Below are 20178 nucleotides of genomic sequence, written 5' to 3' on the forward strand. Positions count from 1 at the left end.
CCCAGAAAGGCCCTCGGGGAAGTCTCCCCGATGACAGAGGCACTTCTAAAATAAGAGCAGCCAGCAGCGGCACTGAGCCCTTCCCCCTCCGCTGCCGCGCCGGCTCCGCGCCGCGGTGCCTCCTGCCCGCGCCGCGTCCCCGGTGCGGCGCGTCCGGGAGCGGGAGGCGCCGCGCTGCAGCCGGGCCTCCGCCAGGCCCGGCCTCCCTCGCCGCTCCCGCTAGACGTGGGGCAGATGCTCGCTCGGCACCTCCTCGACGAGGCTCCTTCTGCTCCGTGAGAAAACACCGTGCAAAAGATCCTGCGGCCGTAAGAGGCCTCCAAAACGGGCCGATACTAAAAAAAAAAAAGGAAAAAGAAAACCAACCCCCCCCTCCCCGGTACATCCCTCCCTCCAATAACCAAAGTAGCAAACAGCGACACGAGCACGGTGCTGCGGGGGAAGGTGCCGGCGCGGCCGGGGGCACGGCGGGCCCCGGCGCGGTGCGGGAGCGGTGCCCGGCCGAGGCAGCGGCGGCGCCGCGGCGCGGAGGGGCTGCAGCCCCGCGGCGGCCTTTTCGGCGAGCCGGGCCGTGCGGGGCCGGGGCCGTGCGGGGCTGTGCGGGGCCGGCGAGGGGCGGCTCTGCCCGGAGGGACGGGACCTCCGCGCGGGCCCCGCGGCGGCGGGGCTGCGAGCAGAGGAGCGGGCGCTGCTGCTCCGTGGGGAGGCGCCGGGAGCCCCCCGCACCTGGGGGCTGGCGGCGGGGGGCACCGGCGGCGGCGGCGGCGGCGCTCAGCGCTCGGAGGGATGCCTGCAAGCCACGAGCTGCCATTTTGTCTCTTTTAAGTGGGCTGCCTTCCCCTTCCTGGGGCCTGGGAGCACCGCGGTGGCAGCGGCGTCCCCGGCCGGCCGGCGCGGCCGCTCTCCGCGGCAGCGCGGGGGCAGCGGCCCCGCGGCGGAGCGCCGCAGCCCCGGCCTCCCGGTCCCGCCGCTCTCCTCGCCACCTCCGCGCTAGGTGCTGGGGGTTTGCAGGCTGTTCAGCTGATTTGTTGCTAATAGCAACCACACGACAGCGATTTGCAGCCTTTGCCGCTGCTGGTGCCTCTCGTTGCACCTTGTTCTGCAGAGCGGGGCATCGCCGCGGCTGCTGCGCGTCCCCGCCCGGCGGCCGCGGCCGCAGCGACCAGGACCGCGCCGGGACGGGGGGAGGCGGCGGCGCGGGGCGCCGCGCAGGTTTGCTCTTCCCAGATCCGGAGCGGAATATTGGCCGGGCACCGCCGCCTCAGCAGCCCGCGCTCCGCGTATTTCGCATTGTCTGGGCGCATTGTTATGAACTGCCAGCGCCCGCAATCGCATCAGCATGGGTGGGTAAATCGCTCGTGTTTTACATATGTAGATAGGGGCAGCGCTCAGCGCCAAGGAGGCACACACCCTCCCCCGGAGCAACAGACACAAAGGAACCTCATTACTTTCAACTCCCCAGAATAAATTCAGCTCCGGCTTTCAGTTTTGGAACGTCCCAAAATATTTGTCTTTTTTTCTGGTACTGCACAAGCGCTGACGGTTCCGCAGGAAACCAGAGGTATAACCATATGCACGTGGTAAAAAGGGCTCAGCCCTGCCGGCTTATGTTTCCTGGTCCCATCCTGCAACTCAGCCTGAAATGTTTCGCCCCTTTCCAGTTTAATTATCCCTTCTTATTTTAATTCTACCCTTGCCTAGTGTAATGGCGACGCAGTAATCTCTACTAGCCAAATCTGTACGATTTACACGTCTACGAGTTACAGATGCTTGTTGAACTGCCAGCGTCGTCCGCTTAGGTGAAGAATAAGAACTCCTCTTTCTAGTGCGTTTGAAATGCCTCCGCGCTTCTGTCATCGCCTCACAGAACTAATTTACTCCATAGCAAGGTTTGATAAATTAAACTCATTATCAAAAACCCGAAGAGGGGACCCAGCATATCGTGATTTCCTGGAGACCCGAGCCAAAGCTCGGGGAAAAAGAGAGGGAACACCCGACTGCTATGATCTCTCTGATGGGGTCTTTGCTAAAATCTGGTAATGGCAAAGCCAAATTTAAATTTGAAAATTAAATTATTCTCTTCAGTGATTCAAATATTATGTTTTAATATAGGTATACACGGAGTTGGGGATCCCTCACTCAAAAAAAAAAAAAAGTATCTTCTAGAAAGCGCTTCAGTTTTCTAGATCCCATTCACTCTTACTGACCTTTCCACCCTTAAGCTCACCGCTTTCCAAAAGTCAAGCACTTTAAACTCTGAATCGCTGATGAGTGTGCGCATTGCTCTTCCCACCAAACATGCTTAGTCGGGCATGCCCGGAATTAAAAACTCATTTTTGCAAACCTGTTAATAGCCCTTTTGAGCACCGCTAAACACTTGCCTCGCAAGTGCAAGTGGTCAGCATAAAGCGCTACGGGAGCCAGCGAAGGGGACTGAGGCGCGGTGGGGCAGCGCTTCGCGGTGCCGGGGGACGCGGCGGGGCGGCTCGGGTCCGCCCGCTGCGGGGTCAGCGCGGCCGCGGAGCCCCGCCGCGGGCGGGCAGGGAGGCGTCCCCGCGCCCCCGGGGATGCCGCGGGGACCCCACCGCCCCCGTCGCGGAAACCCCTCACCTCCTCATGCCCGTCGCTCGGTCTCGGGCCGTCTTCACGCGTTTGCCGTCCACAAGCAGCCGCGCACGGGGGAGCCGTGCGAGCACCTGAGCGCGGTGCGCGGGCGCGGAGCTGAGGCGCCGCGCGTCCAGCCCGCCCCCGCCCGCGGAGCCGGTGTCGGGGGCGGCGGCGGCGGCTCCGACGGGGCGGGCGGCGGGAGCCCGCGGGACGCTGCCCCCAGCCCGCAGCGCCCGAAACGCCGGCAGCCCTGCCTGGCACCCGCCTGGGGAAAACGGTGTTTCCGGCTGAATCAAAGGCTAAGCTTGAAGAACATCACCAGAAAGCGAATATATATCATTAATTTAGAGAATTGTTGACTTTTTCCCGGCGTCTGGTTTATTTTTTAAGCTGAAGTGTGCGGTGGTGCAGTCGTTACCAACGCGACCCGCTTAAGGATACAGGTTTCCTATTAATAAGCACCCAAGCAGCAGGCAATGAAGTCTCACAACTACGTCATTTCCATAAATGATTTTCCGTCTTCAGTACTTTTGCGAGAGCCGGTGACATTTCCGTAGACCGTATTTGCATGGTGTTTGTTCGTCATTATTATTATTAACTATGTGAGCAGACTCTCAGTATCAAGGAAAGAAATATAACAGCAAGCTTTGGAGGTGTTCAAGGTGCGTTTGACTGCTTCACTCACCCGAACATTAGACTTAATTATACAGATAAATCAATTTATCTGTAATCGACACATCTGCTTTTTTTAAAAAAACTCTGGAAGTAATTCATCACCGTTTGTTTATTTTTTTATTTAACTTAAGAACAGAAATAAGTATAAAGAAATGTGTTTAACAGCTGTTCCCTTCTCAAGTACACATGGTGATAATTTCCCAAAATATTTTCTGTGACAAACGACCTTCTCACCAATCTGATTTAATTTGTCTTATTTATTTGTAAAGAACAACACATCACCAGTTTTGTTTGTTTGCTTAAAGAGAGATTTTTTTCGCATTAAATACTCCTGGAAACACGTGGCTCATTTTAGACTATAATATTGTTTGTGTTAGCTCACCTTGTTTTCAACTGAGCAAATACAGGGATTATTTATTAGAATTACATGTCTTTTTTACACTTTTTCAAACTTTTAAAATGTGGCTGAAATAATTTCTCCCCTCAAATTTAAGGTATGAGAAAAAAACTTTTTATTACCTATCAAATAATACGTTTGTGTCGTGTGGGTCATCTGGTTTTGTACATTCAGACTTTTGCAGAACCAAGTACCAGCCTATGAAATCATGAAGATACTATGGGTTAGAGGGTGGGTGCAGAAAGGAACATTTTTTATTGAATGGTAACTCTGGCTGTGAATCATAATTTCACTCAGAGCAGCTTGATCGATAGCAGAGTTAACTAGCAACTTCATTCACAAATATCCGGCGTCTTGGGAATCGCCCTCAGAAGGCACAGGAGCAGATGTGGAGTCTCTTTGTATTCCAGTCCTGATAACCTTGATTTTATTTTTCATTCCCACCGTCTGAATTGGCTGCTGTAAGGACCGCCAGGGTTACGTTTGCTCGTGGAGGCAACCGTCCTCTGGCTGCCCGGTTATGAAAGTTACTATTCGTAAGTGGTCCTCGGAGAGGGAGCCCCGATCTGCGGAAAGTGGAAGCCGGTCCCCAGGTTGTCTGTTAGAGTGGTACCGTTCGGGAAAAGAGCTGCCTGAGACCCAGGAGCAGCTGGCGCCGGTGCCCGGCAGAGCCAGGCGGCTGCTGGCTGCGCGTCCTGCCCAGCGCCGGTGTCCGCGCTCCCGCCGCGCCGAGGCGTCGGGACTTGTGAGAGCCCACGGCGCCGCCGCCGGAGCCGCAGGACGGCGCCGGCCCCGGGGCGGCTGCGGGGGGCGCCCGGGCCCTGCGGGACCCCCCCCGCCCCGCCCCGCGCCGCTGCGCGCCCCGGCCGGGCTTGCTCCCGCGCAGCGCGGAGCCCCGGGGCAGCAGTGCGGTGCCGTAGCGGAGATCCCCGAGCAGGAACCGGAGCGGTGGTAAGAAAAAAGAAAAAAAGAAAAAAAAAGGAAAAAAAGACCCCCCCCTCCCAGAAGAACAGAGCATCGCGGGGGCAGCTCGGTGCGCCGCGGCCGCCCTTATTTTCTTTTCCTTTTTTCCCCCGTGACTTGAGTGACAGCGGGAGCCGGGCAGGGGCATCCCGGAGGCGCGGAGGGCGATGCTATGACTCAGCCCGCGCAGCGGCGGGGAGTCCCCGCCCGCGGGAGGGCTGCGTTTCCCTGCCTGCCGCCCTCCCCCCGCCCCCGGCCCCGCGGAAGTTGCGCGGTCCCAGCCGGGGCGGCCGGAGCGCGGCCCGCGGAGAGGAGCACCGCCTCCCCCGCGCCCGCGCAGCCCCCGCGCCCGCGCAGCGGCGGGAGCAGCTCTCCGCGCGCCGGCCGGGCTGCGGGAGCCCCCGCCCGCGCCCCGCGGAAGCGGCGCCGCCGCGCTCCCGCTCCGCGCTCGCCGCCTTTCCCTCGCCTCCGACCTCATGACGTGTAGGAAAAACCTCTCAATTTTGCGAGCGAACAGCGCTTGAGGTGCGACCGCAAACGCCGCTGCTAAATGTCAGCGGTGCGGCGCCGCGGCCCCCGCCCGCCCTGTCCCGGCTCCCCCCAGCCCGCGCAGCGCTGTGCGCGGCGCCGCGGAGCCACTGGCCCGGCCCGCTGCCCGCCGCGGAGGCGAGAGGCGGCGCCGGGGCCGAGCGCAGCGCCCGGCGGTGGGGCCGGAGCCCCGCTGCCGCCAAGCCCCGCACCGCGGCCCCGACCCCGGCCAGCCCTGCCCCTCCCTATCCTTATCCTTATCCCGTTTCCCTGCCCTTCCTTATCCCATCCCCATCCCCATCCCCTGCCTTTTCCTATTCCTATACTTATCCCCTTCCCCTGCCTTTCCTTATCTCATCCCTATCCGTATCCCCATCCCCTACCCTGCTCCTTCTCCTGCCCTTCCCTATCCTATCCTTATTCTCTTCCCCTGCCTATCCCCTGCCCTGCCCTTTTCTATCCCATCCCTATTCCTATCCTCATCCCCTGCCCCTTCTCCTGTCCTGCCCTTCCCAATCTCATCCCTATCCCTATCCCCATCCTCTGCCCTGCTCCTTCTCCTGCCCTGTGCTTACCTATCCCATCCCTATCCCTATCCCCTGTCCCTTCCCTGTCCTATCCTTATCCCCTTCCCTTGCCCTTGCCCTTCCCCTGCCTTCAGTTATCCCATCCCTTCCCCATCCCTTCCCTTCCCTTCTCCTGTCCTTCCCTTTAGCCTCTCGCTCCCACCCCATCCCTATCCTCATCCCCTTCTCCTTCCCTTCCCTATCCCATCCCTACCCTCCCGTCCCCTCCGCTTTCTCCTTCCCCATCCCGTTTCCTCTCTCCAGAGCTCCCCAGGCGGAGCGGCACACGCACAGCTGCTGCACACACCCCCGCGCACCCCCGCGCTCATGCAGGCGTCTCCTCCCGCCCGTGTGCGCGCTGGTGACACGCGCGGAAACGCCCGCGCCGACACCGCTCTACACGGGCATGTGCCCTGCAGACATGTCCCGCCGCGGCACGCGCACGCCGCCCCTCTCTGCAGGCGCCGCCTCCCTGCAGCCACCGCACACCGCGCAGCGCCGCGCACGCCGCGCACACCGCGCACACCGCGGGCGGGCCGGGCCGGGTCGGGCCGGGCTGCGCGGGGCGCGCGGCAGCGTGATGTCACCAGGCGGCGGCGGTGGCGGCGGCGGCGGCGGCGGCGGCGCCCGCCCCGCCCCGCCCCGCCCCGCCCCGCCCCCGCGCGGCGCGGCTTCCGCCCGGTTGCCGGGGAGACGGGTACACAGCGCGGCCCTGCGCGGGGTGCGCAGCCCGCCGCGTCCGCGCCGCCGCCATGAGCCAGAGGCAGGTTCTGCAAGGTAGGCCGGGGCCGGGGCCGGGGCGGGCTCGGGCTCGGGCTCGGGCTCGGGCTCGGGCTCGGGCTCGGGCCGGGCCGGGCCGGGCGCTGACGCGGCTCCCGCCCGCCCGCAGTGTTCGAGCAGTACCAGCGCGCCCGGACGCAGTTCGTGCAGGCCGTGGCCGAGCTCGCCTCCCGCTCGCAGAACATCGAGACCCTCCAAAACGCAGGTACGCGCCGTCCCCCCCCCCCCCCCCCGCCCCGCTCCGCGGCTCCCCGCGCTGCCGCCCCCCGTGCTGGGCGCCGCCGGCGGGGCCGGCAGGTCGCCTCGGGCTTTTCCTTGTTTTCCCCCGCGGTGTTTGCGCGCGGAGCCTGCCGGCGCCGCGGGGCCGGGGCACCTTTGCCGAGCCTCGGCGGCGAGATGTGGAAGCTAATTATAGTCGTCGATGCCGCGTGCAAATTGCCTTACTTGTCTGCGGTTTTAGTTCTGTTCTTGTTTAAAAGTGTGACTGTCCCTGGCAGTGGTCCCCTAAGAAATCTGACTTATTTTTACTTCAAGGAAAACTTGTCAGCATAATTCATTTCTTAATGTACTTCCCTGCACCTCCAGTGCCGTTTTATGGACCGGTTACAAAGCAGAACTCGTAGTGAAGCTAGCACTGATTTGCGAAGGAAGCTGTACTTATACTAGCTTCACAAGTTATTCATCAATTCTTCAGTGCTTTTCACCATCAGCTGGCTCAGCTCACAAGAGATTCCCCTTTGCCGTATTGCTGGGGGGGGATGTCATGAACCAAACTGAGAATTGGTAGCATTAGGAGCCGGTGGAGCACTCCCACGGGCCGCTGTGCTGCTGGCACCCGGCTCACCTGCTCCTCTCCTTCGAGCTTCCTGAGCTCTTTAGCACAAAGAGGAAAAAGAAGAGCCACTGAGTAACTGACATCTGAAAGACAGTTTGAAAAAGTGCTATAAAACTGGGCTTGGTTTACCATATGGTATTCATGAATTGATTGTGTTTTGATTTGTCTTGATTTTGTTTTTAATACTTGTTTCCCAGATCTTTTAAAGTTGGCAGTCTTTTTTGAGATACAATGGAAACAAGCAAACAAACAAACAAACAAAACCCCAAGAAGAAAACCAGTTCTTTAAAATTGCAACTTTGTGTTAAAATAGTTTTGTTGAAAATTGATCACTTAAATTCTTGTTATAGACTTATTTACTTTCATTATGGGTGTGACACACTGATGCCAGGCCTTTTATATTGCCTTACTGTGTTTCTTGATTTTTTTCTTTTTTTTTTAATTTTCAGTGAGTTATTGCTACTGCTTTAATTTATACGAATTATCTTCATTTATCAAATGTGACCTTTTGGTGACAGGAGTAGCTTATATTTTATTTGTGAGAAAAGACCCCATATGTCCACTTACAGTTCTGGATCTATTAGCTGCCCACAGAGAGAGAGAGAGAGAGAGTTCCCATTAAAGCTGAGTTCTTGTGCTTAATTACTTAAAAAAAATGCGGAAAGTTTCTATTTTAAGAATGTAAACAAAATGCCAGGCTAACTTTAATTGCATTGTATTTCTTGTCCTTAAAATAATTTTTCAATGTAATCTGCATGATAGCTTTTCCTCAGAATTGGTCTGGTGCTTGTGTAGAGGAAATAATCAGTTCAGAGACATGAAACTTTATTCTGTGTGTAGCTGATATTTGACCTGAGGGTTAAGTGTATAAGGAACGCAGAATCAGGTCCTGGGGTACTAGTATGGAAAAGTGCATTTGTGTAGCATATGATCCTTCTTGGCTCGTTCTGGTACTGAGCTGCTTTTTCACAAGCTTTAAATATTTTCTGAGATGCTAGAAAAGAGGGCAATGTTTACAAATGTAATGTTTTCTTTCACAAATTATTTGAATTACTGAGGCCCACAAATATTTAACTCCCCTCTGCCAACTCCTGTCTTTAAAATCAGTTCATAATTATAAAATTTTAACAATAGTTGTTAGTTTTGACATTTTCTGGATATGCCAGCCACAGGTTTTAACTACATTTCATATAGGGCGAGGTTTTAACTGCTTTAAAAAAAGTACCAGTACAAATATTCTGAGACATAGCTGTCTAGCAGACAACTGGCATGCCTTTTATGGTGCTGAGCTAGTGAGTTGCCTCTAATAAAATTTGAGAGCAATGATCTGAGAAACAAAGATATCTGTCTATATATGTATCTTTATATAAATCTATATTTAAAAGGATGGGGGCTATTTGCTTATTCTGGTAAGGAAAGTTAATTATTCCTTAAGGAGATCACTTTTTAAAGAAGATACAGAAAGTCTTTGCCTGCTGTCGTTTTCCATTAGTGTTAGGAGTCAAGGGCACTTGGCAAGGTTCTTCTATTGGATCTCAAAGGTTGCCAGGGTTCAGTCTTTTTCCAGCTGAAAGAGAAGGCAAGATTACTTTGACTTGAATTAGTGCAAAACTGAGCCCTTAAAGTGTACTGTGGTGTACTCTTGCATTACTGGCCTTGGTTAATGTTCCCAGAATATCCAAAATTCAGACTGGCAACAGTGAAAGATCAAAGTGCTCAAGGAATAAAACATTTGATCCCATTTGTAGAAGTCCTTTTGATAAAGTCTTAATGTCATATTAAAATTAAATAATAGTTTGAGACCTTCTTGTTCTTTGTGAAAGTGTCTTTGGACCTGCTAACATTTGCAAGGTGGAAATGTGCTTAAAAAATAATTGTTGACTACACTATAAGCAGTGCTTACGCAGCATCAAAACAGATAAACACAGCTGTATTGCTGCAGGTTAGGAGATGGCAAACTACAGCGTGGAAGGGGATTGAGTGGCTGGGATCAGAGGTGAGAGTTTCTTATGCTGGTTTTGTTGCTGAGAAACCTTAATGTCCTGCTACTGTGGGATACTGTGGGGACTCCTGTGTAATCCGCAGGGACACTAGTGGGGCTGGCAAGCTGAAAAGAAGGTCGGGCAGAGGAAGCGGGATACCCACCTTTTCCCAGTGCATCTTCCTTCTGAGGCTTCTCTAGCCAATCACACTAGCTCTTGGAGCTGCCTTTCCCACTGAGCAGAAATCCTGAATTTGGTTGTAACCAGGGAGCTAGAATCTGGCCCTGGACTTTTGCTGAGCCCCTTACATGGCCCTGGCTCTGTCACAGTCAGGAATGTCCTGGGGTTTTAGTCCTTTGGAGCACAGCTGCTTTCAGGGACAGACAGATCATTGCAAGAAGCAATCAGATAAATTCTATTTTCAGAACTTCTTCCTGTATCTTTTCCAGCTCTCTGTGCTGCTTTGGTGAGTTTTGATAAGGTAGTTCCTTATGATTAAATTCTACCATGAATAATAATTGCAGGATCTGTCCTTTGAATGTTTAATTAATGCAGGTACTCAGGGAAAAAAATCCTTCTCCAAATATCCTAAGCCTTTTTCATCTGATAAATATACGCTTGGAACAGTGACAGACAATTCATTTATCAAATCTCATTTCTAGAGGGCTCTTGACTAATGGGAGAAGCTACTTTGACAGTAACAGTTTTAAACATATTCTTTAAAAATAAATCTGTTCCTCTGGCAGCTAGAGCTCATGAAGTCTGGCACTGGAAGGCATTACTGAGCCCCACAGCCCCTCCTTCTTCCAAGTTTTCAGATCCTAGAAATAGACCATTTTCAATTATAACTCCAGATAACTTGAGCCCTCTTCCTTGCGCTGAGAGTCAGGCAGCTTTTTATCTTTTAGAAAATTTAGGAGAAAACCTAAACTGGCTCCAGTACATTTCTAAGAGTGATAGTCATTGAGGGCCAGTTCTGCTTTCTTCTTATGCTTTGTGAAGTGCAGCACTCTGTAAATAGTCTCTTTGAAAAAGAACTTTTTGCTGAGGAATTTACAATTCAGTATGAATAAATATGTCAGAATAAGGCCTGTATTAATTCTGGGTATTCATATTTGTATTCTCCTGCAGCATGAATTAAATTTTTGTACTTCTTTTCCCACTACAGCTTGTGGTGATGGCATTGCTGTTTTTAATTTTTAAGTTATTTAAGGGTATCATTAGGTATCCCCCATACAAGCTGCACCCACCTGCAGGACCGAGTCCTCTCCACCCCTTGCACCTTTGGGTATATTTTCCTGTATCTGTTCCTCACAATCCATGCTGGCAAGAGGCTGTAGCTTGGGGGCCAGGCTGGCCTCCTTGTAACTAGGGCTCCATCACAAATGCTTGTGGCATGGCAGCTTTTCTCCTGCTTCATGGTCGGTCTCTCTCTCTCTCTCTCTCTTTTTTTTTTTTCCCCAGCTAAAGATGATGTCATGAGGAGTAGTTCTCTCCTGGCTCCAGAGCTATTCCATTGGTCTCAGTCTTTAAAAGCTGTATTCCCAAATCTTTGGAGTGGTTTCAGGAATCTTTATTTTTGAGAAAAGGCTGTTTAGATTTATTTCTCCCATGCAATTACATAAACTTTTTTTTTCCTCATACTTTTTTCAGACTCCTCCTTTTAGCATACATATTTTAAAGGTACCTATTTTAAATGTACCAGTTGGACACTTGGCCCTGTGTAAGGAGGATCAGGTTCTGGGAAAGGATTTCAGGATGCAGTTCTGCATTTTAAAGAATATGAAAGAATGTGCTCTGATCACACAGTGCTTTGTAAAAAGCCTGCTGGGAGCATGGGATGTAGAGGGAGGAGGGCTGTTGAGTCGGCTGCACAGAAAAAGAGCTGCTCCCTTAAAAAAATCTGTGTTCTTGCACTATCTGGATCTTGCAAGGGGGACAGACTCCAGTGCTCCCATGTGGCTCATTTCAACATTTGGGTTTCTGCACCTCATCTTGTGGAGGATGCACTTACCTTTTTTTAAGGTAAAAACTTTGCTGAGCCTTAGTGGATGGGAAATAGGAGAAGAAGTGGGAGAGAATTGTGCAACGGGGGATGGAAGGCAAAAGGTCATCTTTGGAGATGTAGTAGGAGAAGTGAGGAGAGTGGCTGTTTCCCCAAGGCTTGATGGTGTGGTACCTGATGAAAGAAAGGAAACTGTGTTAAGGAAAGTACCAGAGAGATGATGGGAGGAGAAAGAAAATGTTACCAAAGCCAGAGGACTGTCTTCTTCTGAAAGTCAATGAGCTCAGCTGCTCTCAGCTGCTTCACGATTCCTTCTCTTCTCTGCCTCCTGGCCTGTTTAGAGGAGATGTTATGGAAAATTAGGCTCGCTGGCCTCCATAACAGGGTCCGACCCTAGGTTCCTGCTGAGGCAGAAGTTCGAAGTCAGATTGGAGAGAAATAAAATTTAATGATACACGTGTGGTAATTACAGCTCAAAGTGGGTGCCTCTGAAGAGGGACCCTGAACAAAGAAATCCCTGGGCAATTATACCCTTACAATCTAAATTCCCCACCCCTTAAGCGATAGTTTGGACCAACAGTAATAGTTAGGTCTGGGTTCTTCCCCTTCTTCCTTGGGCCCCTTCATTGTCTCTAGGAAGGCTGCTGCTTTTCTTATCTTCAAGGTCTGCTACTCCTGCTGTCCATGTAACTTCTTTATCCCTCCAGCTTGAACCGGCTCTGCGGCCCCCTTTCTTATCTAAGTAAAAGTTCACAGCCTGAGGCCTAAGGCTTCAGCAAATTTAGCTACTAATGCTAAGCAAGTTATGCTAAGCAATTAATTCTAGACAGCTTCAGTCCAATATTCTCTAACAGAGATTTGCAGGTAGAAAATTCAAAGGTATAGCTTCTTGGCAACATCTGTTTCATCTCAGAAAGTGGCCTTTGGAAGGAAACAGCTCCTTGTGACCACCTTGGTTTTGGTGTGTCTGTGAAGAATAGTGTGGAAATTTTGCTGGTGGCCACTAGCTAGCCCTATAAAGGGCATTTTCGGAAACTCAGTCATCTCGGAACAGGATCAGTCTTGTTCCATTAATGTGGAAACAGGGTCTGGGAAATGATTGTCCAGATCAGCTTTTAAGGAGGGAGAAACTTACTGCTCCTTGTTCCCTCAAAATTCTCTAGCCCTGCTGTCAAACTGAATCTGTGTTATGTTCCCCACCATCTGGTAATTGTGTTACAAATTACTTGATTACCCGGAGTCTCTGTTACCAAACTGCATTTATGTTCTCTTTGATATTTGAAGGATTCTAGTTGTATTCTGCATGGAAGAGTCACAGCGCAGAGTCTTTTCTCAAGGTGAGTCATGCTGGAGGGATACGTACTGGAGACACAGGTACCGGGCAGTCTCTGGAAGAGGCAGCCTCAAGACAAGTGAAGGAAAGTTCTCTTTCTCACTCTTCCTCTGGGAAATGTCTTAAGTCCCCTCCTTAAATCTCGCTGCTGTACTGTTTCTAGGAAAAAGTCGTTTAAGACAGGGAGCTGGGGTAAGATAGAAATAATTTTGCACTTTATTTCCTTGTCAAGTCATTGAATCTGACACCAGGACTCCTGAAAAATCAAGGTTATATGATGAATGCTTGAGCATTATTGTTAGTTCAGTGAATGTTCTTAGTGTAACAGGTAGCACATAAAAACGAGAAGGCAACATTACATTAGATTCAAGGGATAAATTAGAAGGACAGCATCTTCAAGGTAAGAGTATAACAAAGAGACAACACAACTAGCAAAGAATTGCTTTTATTTCCATTTATTTTTAATTTTAAAATTTAAATGCCAAATTCCTATTTTTAAGGAAGGAGAATAGGGGAGAGAAGTGGTCATCTTTAGGTGCAGAAATGGAGGGAATTTGAAACCTAGAGTGACATTTCTTTGACTTGTGACTACTGAAAAGTTTTTTTTTGTGTTTTTTTTTGGGGGGGGGTGGAATTTTGCCGGACTTTCAGGTGTTTTTCCCTAAGCAATTGAAATAACCAAAGAAAGGCTGCTATCTCCAGCATAGTTACTGTTTGTTTGGCCGAAGAAACTTGGAATGAAAAACTTGGAACCTGTTGCTGCCCTGATTTTTTTCCAGATAAAGATAGGCAGCAGCCAGCACTTGCTTGCTAAAAGGAAGTGAATCAGGCCTGTGCACAACAGCTCCACTTGAGAAGTGTGTGCTAAGGGTGATTCACCTTTGAAAGTGTGTCATTCTTCACAACAACTGAGTGGGAAACTGAGGATAGAAAGGGGAATCATTCCTTATCCAGGGTCAGTCAAGGTTATGTGATGCGAAAAAGAATATTTGGCAGTAATTCTTTGTTACCCTGTTTCTGAGTTGCTTGTGGGAACTCTTCCAAAACAAATCTAGTCTAATGGTCTAAATGCCTTATTTTGTGCTTCTTTACTTTCTATGTAGCTGCCTCTGAATTAGTGAATTTCCCACTTCTATCAGAAGAAACTCATTTAGAAGAAGACCAAAGAGTTCCCCTAAAGGTTTAGGCAAGGCACTGCTGCACTCTGGTCTGTATGGCCTTATTTGTTTAAGTGAACAGCAGAGGTAAGAGGAAATTGTTGGAAGTTTCTTATCTATTTTTCTGCCTTAAGGAATTGTTAAAGTAGTTTGATTTTTAATTCAAAATGCTGATAGGAATCCTGGCTGGGACTTCTGTGGGGAGGAAGGGTAGACTGCTCTAGATAGAACGTCAAAGAAAGGAAAAAATCAAGTAGAGGAGCTCACCAAAGAGAAAATAACTGGGTTGGGCCCTGGACAGGAAAGCTTCCTTCTGTGTCAGGGACATCTGTCCTTTCCAGTGGTGTCCGCAAAGCTTGCGGAAGGAAAGGTGGACATCTTTGCTCTCCTATGGGTGTTTTAGTGGAGAACATATAACCTCTGAGCAGCAGAGGTTATACACACTCAGAATTAATGTTTATTTATCCTAAGCACTATTAAGAGAGAAATACTCTGTTTACTGAAGATGTGACAACATTGAAAATGATGAAAACTTCTCAAGCAGTTGGTCTTGCAGAGGGGTCAGAGATGATGGATAGAATCTCGATGCAGAGAAAACAGACTGATTTTTAGATGATGTAGGAAAGGGAGACAGAGGCTTTTAATTACTTTCAATGTGCAGGCATAATCTAGGACTACACACTGCTCTCAATTCTCAGTTAATTTGATGTCAATATAAAGCTTGTACAGCAACAAGAATTGATTTTTTTTTTTTTCCCTTTTCTTGTACCACCAAAGCGCTTGTCATGATAATTATTTGTTCACTATCTTTTCTCACATTCAGGCATCACTTTGGGAAAATACCCTCTCCTTGAGGGTCAGCACAGTTTCTATTAATTTCTAACCTTTTTCATCTGTTCCTGTGTGTGTGTGTTTTTTTTTTTTTTTAATCCTGTTTTAGCATCTTGTATCTTTTTCCAAACAGTTATTCTAATTTCACTTTTCATCTCTTTCCTCACCTTCACTTATATTAGCTAAAATAATTTGCAGTGGACCATTTTGTGCTGACACTTAAATGTCATCACCATGCTTTACATGCTTTATACTACAGTGAAATAAATGGTGTTGGTCATAGGGAGACATGCTGCCTGGCAATATTGTTTCAGGCTCAAGGTTTTTAGCATGTTCTGGAAGTGAAATCTGTATCAGCTAATCTTGAAAATACAAATCATGCAAGTGTCATATTTGGATCAACTTGAAGTGTATGCGTAGGTAAACTTTTCAAAATCTGGTTTTACATTTTGCAGTGGCTGGGTATCTCGTGCAGGCCAGAAACATGCTTCATGGTCTGGATCTAGCTCATGGTTTCCTCCAATCTACAGTAATTCTAGTCTGTTAAAATATTTGCTGAATTTCGAGGACATCACCCTTTGTGCTTAAAGGATGGAAGAGAAAATGTACAATTACTATCTTTTTCTCTTTTGGGTGACTTAGCATGCAAATGTTGCAGCATGTCTTTGAGTGGAGATGCATACTTCCTTCTGAGACCAGGTGAGTTAGGTGTCAAACTGGCTAGAAATATTTGGCTGAAGCATTTCTTTGCCATAAAACAGCAATTTCTTCAAACAAACTTGTTCTGGAAATGTAGTAATACAGAGAAAACTTTTGAGAGAGGAAGGTTCTTCAGTTTAGAATGGAATTATCAATCAAAATAGCACAGTCTGACTGCCTCACCTCCTTGGTAGGGCCAGTTATGCAGTAGCTTAGTACTTACTTCATTTCTGATGTAAAAAACTTGAGTTTGAGTTTCTGATTCAGTGTGGGGTTTGAACTGTCTCCCACATCCTGGGTGAACGTGCCAGCCAGCAGGCTGTTGGCTTCCTAGGGACAGAACATTGCACATTGAAGCATTCCCTTTTTTCCAACCATTTTTAATAGTCTCTTTTGTATCAATAAAACTCAGGGTTTCTTCACAAAACAAAAATTTCAGTTCTGTATCCTTTCAGCTTACAAGTCTCAAATGAATATCTGTACACTAAACACAAGCATCCTACTTTTGACTGTTCCTGCTTAAATATCTTCAGCATAAAGAGTCAGAACAGCAGGAGGTCCCTGTAGGAATTTCAGCAAATGTTTGACCATGCGACTTGTGTTAGAGGGGAAGAACAAGAAAATGATCTCCTGTAGAGGGTGCAGGTGACTTACTGGAAGATAAGCTGACAGTAGAAGGTATATGGTGTTGGCATTAAGTCATGTGTTTTTTTTTCTCTCTTTTAATTTATCCTATAAAGTACTTAACACATTTTGATATGAAGCATGATTTACTAATGAGACCGCACATACCATTTGAAGGAGTTTGTGAGAAGATGGCAATCTGTTGGCCACATCCTGAAGTAGTAAGTGATTCCTCCAAAGTGCTGAGTGAACTCCCATTGATCTTGCAATGCTGGAGTATCTAGACCTTGACTGTTATTATGCAGGATGCCTGTTTCACCTCCCATTGACTGTGATAGGAGTGTGAACAGGCCCCAGCTATACCACAGAGCTATTTACGTTGGCTCTACATATACATGTTAAAATGATGCATGCTGCAGAGCCATTTTTAGTGCTTCTGGAGTGCTATTTAGACATCACAATTTCATCTCACTTTTCTCCTTTTATTGTGTGTCCCCATGAGGCCTGTGTTCTTTTGGCTTGTGAACCTCCTGGAAAGTTGTACCCATCATGGCTGTGTAGCCTCTGTTTGCAGGAGTGACCTTCCCAGAAGAACATCATTAATGGTCTGCATGGTCTCCGTGGTTGTTTTTTTTTTTTTCCTTATTCAGAGCCATCTATAGATTATTAGGGTGTTTTCTCCTTACCGAGAGCAATTTGATTTTTAAGTTAAAATAGTAAGTGTTTTCTATGAGAATTTCACTGTTGCTCAACCTGATTTTGTCTTTCTAGGGTGTCCTTCTGCACAGGCTGTGGGAATACCTTGATATAGTCTCCATCCTTTTGGACTATTCCAGTCTCCATCCTTTTGGATTATTTCTAGGCCCTCAGCTTTTCCTTTCTTCTTGTCATGATGCATCTGCTCAACATATCCTGGATGTTATCTGCAAGTAGGCAGTGATTTCACCATTGTAGGTCTGTTGCACCAAAAGACCTTTGTTTGGAGCACACACAGCCCTTGAGAAAGGAATTCTTATTTTCTTCTTGTGACTATGGTCAATCAGCTGAATCTTTATCTGATGCAAACGAATCTAGTGGAAAACTCAGACAACTGGTAGAAAAAATTCTAATCGTAGCTTTGAATGTTCAGTATTCCGGTATAGCACTTCTGCAGCTCCAGAGGGCATTGCTTTCCAGCTGAGGTACTAAAGCTTGGAAGTATTAATTCATGTAACTGGCTGGTATAGGGGCAGTGCTTTCAAAGAACTACAGTACAAGTAATTTCCTCGCCCCAGTCCTTATAAATCATATTCTTCATGCAAGCATGTTCTTATTTTCAATTTTTTGTTTGCAGTTCCATTCTGGCTATATTAGAGTTTTCTCCATTATCAAAGATAAAACTAATTCAGAACTGCTCCCTATTAAGCTATAAATCTCCCTGCATAGTCTAAGGATCATGAAAAGTTGCCATGTCTGTCAACCAGAGATCAGAGCAGCTCTTATGTTCTAGCCCACTGTTCTGCCTCCGACAGGAGACATACCCAGATGCTTAGGAAAGACTATAAGAACAGGACAAGAGTACTTGCTCAGCCTCCAACTGTTACTAGCTCAGGGACTCCCGAAAGTATATATGGTTTCTATGTATCTAGTAACATGCAATGGACTTATGTTCTGGGAACTTGCGCAGTCTTCTCTTGAACGTGTGTGAACTGCTTTGGCAAGAACTTCCATCAGCTCTACTGCCTTTTTTTGTGAAAAATCATCTCTTTCTGAATTGGGCTTCTACTAGCTTCATATATTATTCCCTAGTATTGGAAGAGACAGTGTTTGATCCCTAGCTGCCTGTTCCATGCTAAACCAGATTCTATGGACCTTGCTTATACTCCTACTGAAGAGTCTTAGTTTGACTGTGGGAATAGCTTCCATACACAGAGTGGTCATCTTTGATTGTCCTTGTTGCCTTTCACTGAACCTTCTCCAGTTCTATTGTAGGGGAAGGGATTAGATGCAAAATATATTTATACAATAGTAGAGTGATGGTCTCCATTATGTTTTCTACTCCTTTCCCTAGCGCTCTGTATGCTTGTGTGTGCATACTTTCTTTTCTGCTACTGAGTACTGAGCTGATATTTCCATGGAACTGTCTGTCATAACCTTGGGGTTATGACAGATCCTTGGGGATCTTTCTCCTGAATACCAGTGATCAGTTTGGGGTCCATCACTGTATGTGTGAAGTTAAGATTGGCTTTCCCATCTGTATTGCTTTGCATTTATCTACTTGAAATATCACTTGCCATTTTATCATTCAGTCATTCAGTCTCTGTAGTTTCTCATAGTTGCCCTTGTTGGTACCACCTTGAATAACTTTGAATCACCAGCAAATATTCTCACTGCACTATTCCTGCGCTTTTCCTGATCATTTATGAATATCAGTATATTCAACAGCATGTGCCCCAGCACAGACTCTTGAGGAACTGCATTGTGACCTCCTCTTGCAAGAATGGAATGTTTTCTCCTATCATTTCCTATTTTTAGCCAAATGTTTATCCATGTGAGGACTTTCCTGTGCCATGACTGCTTATGGTTCATGTCATGGCTGCTTACCTTACCTGTAATTTCAACAGCTTATGTGTATGTGTAAGAACTCCTTCGAGAAAGGACTTCATCTTCTTTCATATTTAGCTGATACACTGTGGACTGTAGTATAAACACATCATAAATAATGATGTGGTAATAAAGCCTTTAATTCTTCTGTCTGGGCTGCAATGTATTATGGCTATTGGTCCCCAGATCAGTCACTGTTAATAATAGATGGAATTATTAGTAATTTGGTGTAATTGCATGTAGAGGTTCTGTTGGCAGACTGAATAATGAGTGACATATCAGTGTTAGCTCACCAGAACCTCCAGATGGAGTTTCCTGTGCATATTTACTTTGTTAACACATGTATTTTATATATGCTTAAATATAGCTTATTTCTCCTTCTGAAATTTTTATATTTCAGAAGTGTTTTGTACCTATGAAAAATGCGCGGGAAGATTGTTACGCGTCAGCAGTGCTATCCAAGTGCCAACTTCATTTCAGGGGAACTCCTCTGAATTTCCTACAAGCTCCTATTATTTTGAAGAGTAATTTAACAGATTTTTATGAATAAAGGAAAATGTTTAGAAAAATTTCCTCTTATTGGGTGGGTTTTTCTCTTTCTGATATAACTCAGGTGTGATGGCTTTGCTGAGACCTCTTTTGCTGGATGTGGTCCCAACTATTCAACAGACTGCTGCTTTGGCTCTTGGGAGACTTGCCAATTATAATGATGAGCTGGCAGAGGCAGTTGTGAAGGGAGACATTCTTCCTCAGCTCGTGTGCTCATTGTCCGAGCAGAATGTAAGGCATTGTTTTTCTTAAGTAATCTTTTTTTTTTTTTAATATGAGGAAGAGGAAATCTTTCCTTTTCAGCTATCTGCTGTTATTCCTAATGCAGTAATAAATGTTCTGAAGTCAGAGAAAACATGTATGGTTGAAATCCTGAGAGATCAGTGTGTATTGTGTGCATAATTTTGACTTTAAGTTTGACTTTAAAATATTATATTATCTTTTAGCTCATTATATGAAAAATATCCATGGCACTGTTGTTTTCAAAATGTTGAGTGATACTTCGTAAAAGGTTCCTCTTTAAAAATGAGACAATTTGAAAGCTGTGGTGGTAATTGACTGGGATTTGTCATTAATACCAAACACTTGTAAAATATATATTAAATATTCTACTACAGAAGTACAGTTTATATCTCCAAACATAGCCATTTGAAAAATCTGTAGCATACAAAATATCAAACTAGTGGCACAGGAAAATATACTGAAATGTTTTGATCTTCATATTTGTCAAAAAAAAAAAAAAAAAAAGTAGTGTAGTCCAGTGCAGATAAATCTGATGGTCCCTGTTTTTTTCCCTTGCCATTTTTCTTCAGTTTTTGCATATATTCTAGTGTTTGGATCCTAACCTAGATTAACAGAAATGCTTTCAAATACTGTTCCTAATGACTGGAAAAAGAAAGAAAGCTGAGAGTTAATTGTATTGAAATCACAGCCATACTTGGTTTGTATTTTTGATTTATTGGATTTAGGAAAAGTAGGATTTCAATGGAAATGTAGCTTGAAAATGATATATTTTCATTTCGGTCTTTTTGAGGAAAACATAAATACAAGTACTTATTGCATGT

General features: G+C 47.3%; 1 protein-coding gene across 2 annotated transcripts in view; it reads left to right on the plus strand.

Annotated features, from left to right (window-relative positions):
- Nucleotides 1–6434: 6434 nt before the first annotated feature.
- SPAG6 (sperm associated antigen 6) overlaps nt 6435–20178 on the plus strand; it is a 36814-nt gene continuing 23070 nt past the window's right edge. The window contains exons 1-3 of one of the 2 annotated variants that reach the window (XM_067291782.1): nt 6435–6513; nt 6626–6721; nt 19179–19345. In XM_067291782.1, the coding sequence (XP_067147883.1) occupies nt 6489–6513; nt 6626–6721; nt 19179–19345 (288 nt within the window). In that variant the 5' untranslated portion in view covers nt 6435–6488. The remainder of the gene's footprint in view (nt 6514–6625; nt 6722–19178; nt 19346–20178) is intronic. The other variant, XM_067291783.1, reaches the window with a different exon arrangement.

The sequence above is a fragment of the Apteryx mantelli genome, chromosome 2 (assembly GCF_036417845.1).
Source record: "Apteryx mantelli isolate bAptMan1 chromosome 2, bAptMan1.hap1, whole genome shotgun sequence".
In the NCBI taxonomy this organism is placed as follows: domain Eukaryota; kingdom Metazoa; phylum Chordata; class Aves; order Apterygiformes; family Apterygidae; genus Apteryx; species Apteryx mantelli.